Below are 10,458 nucleotides of genomic sequence, written 5' to 3'. Positions count from 1 at the left end.
AATAACTATAAATCCTATCCCTAATAATTTTTTCCAAAACCTTGCTCACAACAGAAGTGAGACTCACCGGTCTATAATTCCCGGGGAAGTCTCTGTTCCCCTTCTTAAACAATGGGACAACATTCGCTAACCTCCAATCATCTGGTACTATACCAGAGGCCAACGACGACCTGAAGATCAGAGCCAGAGGCTCTGCAATCACTTCTCTTGCCTCCCAGAGAATCCTGGGGTAAATCCCATCCGGACCAGGGGACTTATCTATTTTCAGACTCTCCAGAATATCCAGCACATCCTCCTTATCAACTGTAACACTGTCAGTTCTATTCCCCTGCAACCCAGTGTCCTCCTCAGCTATATCCATGTCCCCCTGCGTGAACACCGAAGAGAAATATTGGTTCAATGCTTCACCAATCTCCTCCGGTTCCACACATAACTTCCCTCTGCCGTCTATAACTGGCCCTAACCTTGCCCTAACCAACCTTCTGTTCTTGACATACCTATAGAACGCCTTAGGATTCTCCTTAACCCTATCAGCCAAAGTCTTCTCATGTCCTCTTTTAGCCCTTCTTAGCTCGCTCTTCAACTCCCTCCTAGCCAATCTAAAGCTCTCTAGTGCACTATCCGAGTGCTCACGTCTCATCTGAACATAAGCCTCCTTTTTCTTTTTAACCAATGAATCAACTTTTTTGGTGCACCACGGTTCCCTAGCCTTACCAATTCCACCTTGCCTGACAGGGACATACCTATCACAGACTCGCAGTAGCTGCTCCTTGAAAAAACTCCACATTTCGGACGTTCCCAATCCCTGTAATCTCCTAGTCCAACCTATGATTCCTAATTCTCTCCTAATAGCCTCATAATTACCCTTCCCCCAGCTAAAACCACTGGCCCGAGGTTCATGCCTATCCCTTTCCATCACTAAGGTGAACGTAACCGAATTGTGGTCACTATCACCAAAATGCACACCAACTTCCAAATCCAACACCTGATCTGGCTCATTTCCCAGCACCAAATCCAATATAGCCTCACCTCTAGTTGGCCTATCTACATACTGAGTCAAAAAACCTTCCTGCACACTTTGCACAAAAACTGACCCCTCTAACGAGCTAGAGCTATAACAATTCCAATCAATATTAGTAAAGTTAAAATCCCCCATAACAATTACCCTATTACTTTCACTCATAACAATTACCCTATTACTTTCCCCCATAACAATTACCCTATTACATTAGAAAAAAAATTTCTATTTCCAGATTGCTTCTTTGGAGGCTCTGCAACTATTTCAAATGAGTCAGCTGGCCAACATTCTACAACAGCAAGTTCGAAAGTGGATGCTGCCACAGAAAACAATGAGGAAATCAGTAAAGTTAAAGAAATGCTTAAACAACTGTAAGTTATCAGTCTGCAAATTACATTATTTTTACAGTCGTAACATTATAAATTAGGCAAAATTATTTGGACTAAATGAGGGAATTCATTCATCTTTACAGTGTTTATTTTTAAACACTGGTGAAATGATTGGGAGCAAGGTTCCATGTTTGATCACAGTTCTATATCTAACTAATTGATTTAAATTGAAGGTGACAATGAACAGATGGGAATAAATTAACACTGACTGGAGTTCTTACACCTGACTACTACCTATCTACTGACCTTAACGCATGCACAAGTGTTGACAAAGATGAATTCACAAATAAACATCAATGAAGAAAACCATTTAATTCATTATCATTCATTGAAAATAAATCACAAGTTCCCTTATCCTTTAGGTGCACATAATTTTTTTATATTCCACTAGCTTATTAAATGTCTCCTTGATCTGTTTTTGTAATTTCACCAATGGCTTATTTTTGTTATCTTGAAATGGCAAATGGTCCAAACCACTCAAAGGGTTTATAGCCATAAAATGCATATTTAAATTGAACTTCTACAAATTATTTAAAATCTTTAAAACTTTATGGAAATTGCAAAGTAAGCCAAAGCATTCTTTTACTCACAAAATACTTCAGGGCAATCTTACTTTTGTGCCCCATTGGCTGATGGGCGGGGTGAACTGGTAAAATCGCGAGAGATGAGAAATGAGGTTCACACCCAATTTCTCACCTTTCACGATCTTACTGGCACCAGATATCCAGGATACGATATACGATGTTCTACAATCAGCCTTATGCCCATTTCCCGGCACCAAGCTGAATAAGTTATTTAAATTACATTTTTTTTGCATAGATTAAATGAGCCCAGGACGTTACTGTTTGGACTCACTTGACTGTATGACCTCGCTGGAAGAAGCTCTCGCCAGCGATAATCACAGCTGGTCCCCAGCCAAAGGGGCATTCCTCCCTTGCCTCTGGGGGGCCTCAATGGCTTCCAGTTCTACTGGCAAGCCACCATGATTGGTTCCCACCAATGGATTGAGGTTCTGTTTTTTACGCTAGCAATTATCAGAATCAGCACAAAATATCAAAATATTTTAAATGCAAGTTCACTCATGTTTTCCAAAATTTTTTTTGCTGATTCAAAACTCAGTTCATCCAGATTCGGTCCCATCCATGCACTAAGGTCAAAATTGTGAGATTCTGCCAATGGTGATGCTTAGAGAAGCCTCTTCAAATTGCATTCATTCTTTTGGATATCAGGGTCCATTTTAAATTATTTACTCAAACTGACTACCCCAATTAAACTTAAATGGTTCAGTATAGCTTTCATTTTAATTTTTGATTGGGTTACTCAAGTTATGAAGAATGCATCTTTGGTGATAAATCCATTTCGAACAATAGTCAGAGCCCATATGGAGTATTGTGAGCAGTTTTGGGCCCCATATCTAAGGAAGGATGTGCTGGCCTTGGAAAGGGTCCAGATGATGTTCACAAGAATGATCCCTGGAAGGAAGAGCTTGTCATTTGAGGAATGGGCGAGGACTCTCGATCTGTTTTCATTGGAGTTTAGAAGGATGAGGGGGGATCTTATTGAAACTTACAGGATACTGCGAGGCCTAGATAGAGTGGATGTGGAGAGAATGTTTCCTCTAATAGGAAAAACTAAAAACTAGAACCAGAGGGCACAACCTCACGCTAAAGGGATGATCTTTTAAAACAGAGATGAGGACGAATTTCTTCAGCCAGAGAGTGGTGAGTCTGTGGAACTTTTTGCCGCAGGAAGCTATGGAGGCCAGGTCATTGAGTGTCTTTAAGACAGAGGTAGATAGGTTCTTGATTAATAAGGGGATCAGACGTTATGGGGAAAAGGCAGGAGAATGGAGATGAGAAAAATATCAGCCATGATTGAATGGCGGAACAGACTTGATGGGCCGAGTGGCCTAATTCTGATCTGATGTCTCATGGTCAATAAATCTACATCAGGCTATCATTCACAAATACAGAAAGAAATGCATTTTAATGAAATATTGCATAGTACTGAGCTGCTTGATTTCACTGATACATAGATGATTTTGAGCTTTTGCTTATGTAAGTTAATTTTGGTAGAAAATTAACCTGTGCATTTTACAATATTATGACTGTGCCCAAAGCAGAAACTTTACCTCCCTGATACTTTGATGTTTTTTTCAGAAAAAGAGAACGAAAATTGCTTCTTGATGTCATGATGATTATGTACACGCGCAGATGGTTTGTTGAAGAAGCCATTCCCTATATCAAAAGAGCACTGAAAAAATGTGGTATAAAATCAGATGATATGGACTGAGCATTGAGAATATCTACACAAATCACTGTTGGGCTAATAATCAAAATAACTGATTCTCCAACACCTCTGTCAAATTCATTCTCCAACATCTGTCTACAAGTGAATTAATTTTTGTTTTGTACTGAATTTTAGTAATGAGGGTGATTTGTGCCCACATTGAGGGGATTGCCTAGGAGTGCCAAGGTAAGTCTGGCCACTGTGAGGGTAGGAGGTCATGCCTGGGCAATACCCTGGCACTGTCCCTGACAAAGTTCAACACCACCCTGTCACAGATTGGCACTGCCAAAATGTACGGGGGTAATGTCAGTGATGGACCCTATGGTTGAACCATTGGGAGGTGTTCAACCATGTTTTGTGAGTATGGAGGGGGAATTGCCAGTTAAGTAGTGGTGGTGGGGGGGGTGGCGGGAATGCAGAGCTTTCGTTTTTTCTGTGGTAAGGGATGGGGGAAGCCACAATACTTGTGAGATTGGGGGGAGTCTCCTGATACCTTCGTGCTGGGGTTGGGGTTAATCACGGTGGCGGGGAGATCCTCCATGGGGGTTGGAGTTCAACCTTAGCGCTGATTGGGGTGTCCTTTAGAGATGGCATCCCGAACTCTCTCGGCTTTATCAAGCCCTGTTGCACCAGACAGACAATGTAAATCGTGCCCCTAGATTTTTTTTCAACTGCTGAAGCTCTGGTCTGAAAACTTGGCTATATAATGGAAGTAATTCAGGCCAGTTTTCAGTCAGAACCTGCTCTCTGGGAAACATCTGCCCAATAATTGTTCACAGTGGTTTTCAAGATGTCACACCTTGTAGCGCAGAGGCTTCCATTTGTTAAACTGAAAGCTGGTTTGGACATTGTTAACACATTTGAAAGAAAGTAATATAAAATAAATACTTCAATAGATCAAGATATCAAATTAAAATACAAATTACAAGATGCAAAGCCTATAAATTTGAATATGTTGTGATAAAAATGGGATGTTACAAAATTTCACAAAACATTAAAGTATACCAATGTTTCATTTCTATTAAGAGATTGAAAGTAGCATTATTTTGTAGATTTGTCTAACTGAGCTGGTATCTGGAGAAATAAAGCCTTAAAATCTGTTAGAATATAACTTTTGTAAGGTTTTCTTTTGGTCAAAAAATCAAAACTTTGCATCATTGCACACTGTCTGTTAATTGATATTTTCTTCATGCCATTTCAAAATCAAAACTAAAGAAAACAGAACAAGTTGGTTGGTCAATTATCTCACTGCTGTGGCTGCCTTATTTTTCTGCAAAACACAGCTACTTTTGAACATTATGACTTTATAAATATAAAAGCAAATTACTGTGGATGTTGGAATCTGAATTTTTCGATTTATGATATTGCTGACTATGCTAGCATTTAATACCAATCCTTAATGTTTTCTTGAATTTTGTTTTGTTTACTCTCTTTACTGAATACTTATGGTCAGGATTTTCTGGCCCCATCATGGCAGGACCTGTCTCAGCAGCACCAACAGGTCAGAAAGTCTCGGCTTAGATAATTTATAAACGGAATCCATTTTGTAATTATTCTTCAGGGTCCATTCACATCAGAAAATATAAATCAGGAGTCCCAGATACATAATGAACTTATGGACAGCAGGCTAGTAATAACATCAGCACTAAATTTTCTGTTACTATTGGTGGTACCTGCTTTCTATTTAACTTCTTAAAATCTTGGTTTTTAATCAAAATCAAATGTGAAAGACCTGAATCTAGTGAATTAATTCCTGAACTTGGAGCTCATAAGTGCAGTCAACGTCATCATTTTTGCAGTACCACAGGATTGTGTTGTAATGTAGGCTAGCTATTTTAAATACATTTCCACTTACCTCTGGAAACTAGCACATCAATGATGAGAATGCCACCATTGCCATTTTCAATTTTTACATGCTGAATATTTGTTCAAAATGTATAGAAACAGTTTAAATGTTAACACAAGTGTCTAAAATGCAGCATAAAAGTAATTTCAGCAAATTTACTGGGAAAATACTTGAAGCAATTTCACAATTAAAAAGAAAAGTTGACATTATTAATTGGATTTCTGCCATACGGGTGCAAATAGGCCACACGGAACTTGTAATACCTTACTAAAAAGCAATTAACATTAGTAAGAAAAATGAATTTGTATCAGTGTTCTGCCATGAATACCAAAATGTACCAGTCTTTGATCATGTTAAAAAGAGTTAATCTTTTGACAATAAAAATAGTATCCATCGGGAAAAAAATAAACATAATTAATATTAAATACATCTTCCTTACACAGTTAAACATTTCTATCAAATCTTCTGATTTCTTATATTTCATTTCCAGTCACCCGTCTTCAGATTCTTTGAGCTCATTTTCTTCCAAATCACTTGATTCTTCAATGTGCTCATTACCATCTTGGTCATTATCAGATTCAAATCCATCAGTTTCTTCTTCAGAACTAAAGAAACAAATTTTAAACCCTTATAAATAGCCTCCACTGTTCTAATTTTAATACTTAAGTGTAACCTGATGCAGTTTAGAAAATATTACAATTGAGGAAATTTGACTTTTAGATACAAGTTGCTAATCTCACCGAATCTTCAAATATGTTAATTGGATGAGCTGCCACACATTCTTTCCCTTGATCTGTAGGGTCTTGAAGATTTGTTTATTCGACTCCTAACATTGGCTCAACAAAATTTTGTCTATTCTGTTTAAATAGTATGGTATAGTCAAATTAATGTTAAACTATGTGGATTATTCTGCATCTGGGGTAGGTTTATAGCAATAAAAGATAACCCGTAAGTTGAAGTTCCATAAGATACAATAAAAGCTAAATAAAACTAAAATTGGTTAATCAAGTTTTATCATAAATCTTAGACACTCATGAAATTCTCATGAAATAAAAGGAATATGAATTAAACCTAACACTATACAATTCTATTAGGACAGGGAATGAAATTGTAATTAAGAGCAATACAAGACATCATCATCCACCAGTGAGTGAATTAAATGTTATCAGCCCAAATCTTGTGTCTCCAGATAGTTACGCACTATTAAAGAAAAGTCAGTTGTCGTAGTACAGAAAAGTTACCTTTCCTCAGTTATACTGTTGTTGTCTTCATTCTTCTCAGATTCTTCATCACTGGAATGGAAAATGAACCCTGGAACAAAGCGACCTTTTCTGGAAACAAAATCTTCATTTAATCCTTGCTCTTTGAGTGCTGCACCGTAATGTCTCTCTGCTGCTCTTCTGGCATTCTTCTGGACACAATAATATTTAACAGCTTAATTCTATTTTCTCTTTAACATTTTACTAAATTGGCTTTTGTAACTTCACACTAAGTATTGTACAATTGGCAGCCAAGATAACATCCAAATAAGCTATTGACTATTGAGATATCAGAGCTGTATATTAAATTAAGATGCTGATATGTTTACCACCAATTTTGATCTCCTGCACTACTATTTCATCAAAAAGATAGCCTAAACTCCCATACACTGTACCATGATTAAATACAATTATGATTCATCATAATTAAAATTATATTTAGTCATAGAAAGAGGTTTTGCATGGTAAAATGTAGTTAATATGTTCCATGTGTCTTTCACCCTTTAATACTTCACTTTTGATTAATTTTCACATTTTGTCGCCCTCAGGCCAGGATTCTCCCAAAAAAATTCTAGGTTTCCAACATGCAGGAAAATAGGAATACTTCCTGTTGGTTTTTTTTAAGGCAAACTTACCAGATCAAATCTCTGACAGTCCAAGCATTGCAGAGTGCCTCAGCGGGATTCCCTCTAGAAAGTAGGGGGCAGGGTCTATTCCTGCCTGAGAGGCCGGCAGCATAGTGCTGAGCAGGCCATCTGTCACCGTAGAGATGCACAGTGGCCCCCATTGCCAGTCTCCCGATTGCTGGTCAGCCCTGCAACCCCCACCATCACTGGCCTTCTGATTTCCCCCACCTCCAAATTACTGGCCTCCCAGACCTCCCTGGGCCAGCCCTTCTGTCACTCCCCCACTGGCCAGCTCTGATTTACCCTGCTTCCCAGCAGCAACCTGAAATCCCCCCGCACCCTGATGGCCAGCACTTAGAGTTCTCCCTCCTCCTTCCACTGATCCTTTCGCAGAGTGACAGCAGGTCCCCCCAACACTGATCACCCCCCCATTAGGCCCTGGCCCCAGTAGGCCACACCCCCTGGGCACTGCCCAGTGGGCAGTTGCCAGTTTACCCCTTGGCCAGTGCCAGGGTGCCAAGCTAACACTGCCCAAGGGGCACCCCTATTACCCCCAACGTCTTGATGGTCTCAATGGCTTTTGTTCCCTCCAGTGAGGTGCAGCACCTGTTCCTTGTTAGTGGGGAGCAGTCATAAATGCTGCAGGAGGGAACCACTCCCTACTAGGGGAGGGGGGTAAGAGACATGCCAACGGTCCTGGAGAAACTGTCCCTGACACGCCCACAAGATAATCAGCTCCACACTAATTTCTGGCACAGATCTGATGACGCTAAAAAAGTTACCTTGGGAGACACTTGATCTGTAACTCTCCTCACCACCCTACCATTAACTGAGTAAGTCTTGCCCTGGTTCCATCCACCAAAATGCATCACGTCGCATTTGTCTAAATTAAATTCCATCTGCCGTTTGTCAGCTCACTGGCTCAATTGATCAAGATCCCATTGCAATTGGAGATAACTTTCTTCACTGTTCACTTTACCACCAATCTTGGTGTCATCTGCAAACTTACTAACCATGCCCCCTATATTTTCATCCAAATCATTAATATAAATGACAAATAACAGTGGGCCCGGCACTGATCCCTCAGGCACACCGCTGGTCACAGGCCTCCAACAGCTCTCTACAACCACCCTCTGGCTTCTGTCAAGAAGCCAATTTTGTATCCATTTAGATACCTCACCCTGGTTCCCCTGAGACTTAACTTTATGCAACAACCTACCATGCAATACCTTGTCAAAGGCCTTGTTAAAGTCCACGTAGACAACACCAACTTCACTGCCCTCATCTACCTTATTGGTTACCCCTTTTCAAAAAACTCAATTACATTTGTGAGACATGATTTGCCACTCACAAAGCCATGCTGACTGTCTCTAATCAGTCCTTGCATCTTTAAATGCTTCTGGATCCTGTCTCTCAAAATACCTTCTAACAATTTACCCATCACAGATGGGAGGCTCACTGGCCTGTAGTTCCCAGGCTTTTGCCTGCAGCACTTTTTAAACAAAGGCACAACAGTTGTCACTCTCCAATCTTCAGGCACCTCACCCATGACTATCGATGATTCAAATATCTCAGCTAGAGGACCCACAATTTCCTCCCTAGCCTCCCACAACATCGTGGAATATTCATCAGGTCCCAGGGATTTATCTACCTGATGCGCTTTAAGACTTCCAGCACCTCCTTCTCCGTAACATGTACACTCGTCAGGACACCACTATTTATTTCCCCAAGTTCCCTAACATCCATGCTTTCTCAACAGTAAATACTGATGAGAAATATTCATTTAGGATCTCACCCATCTCTTGTAGATCTGCACATAGATGACCTTGTTGATCCTTAAGAGGCCCTACTCTCTCCCTTGTAACTCTTTTGCCCTTTATGTATTTGTAGAAGCTCTTTGGATCATCATTTGCCTTATCTGCCAAAACAATTTTGTGTCCCCTTTTTGCCCTCCTGATTTCTCTCTTAACTCTACTCCTACATCCCCTATACTCTTCAAGAGATTCACTTGATCCCAGCTGCCTATGCATGTCATGTGCCTCTTTCTTCTTCTTGACCAGGGCCTCAATGTCCCAAGTCATCTAGGGTTCCTAACTTCTGCCAGCCTTGCCCTTTACTCTAAGATGAATGTGTTTACCCTGAACCCTGGTTAACACTTTTGAAAGCATGCCGCTAACAAGACATCCCTTTGCCTTCCCACAGGTTCCCCCAATTTTGAAAGTTCCTGCCTGATAATATCAAAATTGACTTTGCCCCAATTTAGAATTTTAACTTTTGGGACAGACCTATCATTCTCCATAGCTATCTTAAAACTAATAGAATTATGGTCCCAAAGTGATCCCTCACTAACACCTGTCCTTCCTTATTTCCCAATAGGAGATCAAGTTTTGCCTCTCTCTAAGGCCATCCACATACTGAACAAGAAACTCCTCCTGAATACACTCAACAACTTTCCCCCCATCCAACCCTCTAATACTATGGCTGTCCCAGTCAATGTTGGGAAAATTAAAATCTCTGACTATTACCACCCTATTTTTCTTGGAGCTATCTGTAATCTCCTTACATAGTTGCTCCTCAATTTCCCGCTGACTATTTGGGGGCCTATAGGACAACCCTGTCAAAATGATTTCCCCCTTCTTATTTCTCAGTTCTACCCATATAGACTCAGTGGCCAAACCCTCGGATATATCCCCTCTCAGTCCGACCGTGATGCTTTCCCTAATCAAAAGTGCAACTCCCCCTCCTCTCTTACCTCCTATTCTATCTTTCCTATAGCATCTCTACTCTGGAACATTGAGCTGCTAGTCCTGTCCCTCCTTTAACCATGTTTCAGTAATTGCTATAGTATCCCAGTCCCATGTACCCAAGAATGCCCTGAGTTCATCTGCCTTGTCTGTCAAGCCTCTTGTATTGAAATAAATGTAGTTTAATCTGGACTTCCCTTGCTCTCTGTTTTGCTTTTGCCTGATCTGTCTGGTACTAGGATTACTGACATTGCCTTTATTAATTAATGTGCTCTCTTTAATTTCTG

General features: G+C 40.2%; 1 protein-coding gene across 3 annotated transcripts in view; it reads right to left on the bottom strand.

Moving 5' to 3' along the window:
- Window positions 1-1,097: 1,097 nt before the first annotated feature.
- Window positions 1,098-10,458, bottom strand: part of fam161a (FAM161 centrosomal protein A) — a 44,530-nt gene continuing 35,169 nt past the window's right edge. For 2 of the 3 annotated variants that reach the window (XM_080200360.1, XM_080200362.1), the window contains exons 6-7: window positions 6,784-6,953; window positions 1,098-6,147 (exon numbers count right to left, since the gene is read on the bottom strand). In XM_080200360.1, coding sequence (XP_080056486.1) covers window positions 6,033-6,147; window positions 6,784-6,953 — 285 coding nt within the window. In that variant the 3' untranslated portion in view covers window positions 1,098-6,032. The remainder of the gene's footprint in view (window positions 6,148-6,783; window positions 6,954-10,458) is intronic. The other variant, XM_080200361.1, reaches the window with a different exon arrangement.

The sequence above is a fragment of the Carcharhinus amblyrhynchos genome, chromosome 12, assembly GCF_965287045.1.
Source record: "Carcharhinus amblyrhynchos chromosome 12, sCarAmb.v2.hapA, whole genome shotgun sequence".
NCBI lineage: Eukaryota > Metazoa > Chordata > Chondrichthyes > Carcharhiniformes > Carcharhinidae > Carcharhinus > Carcharhinus amblyrhynchos.
Note: the sequence above shows the minus strand (reverse complement) of the source record. Positions and strands in the feature narration are given on the sequence as shown.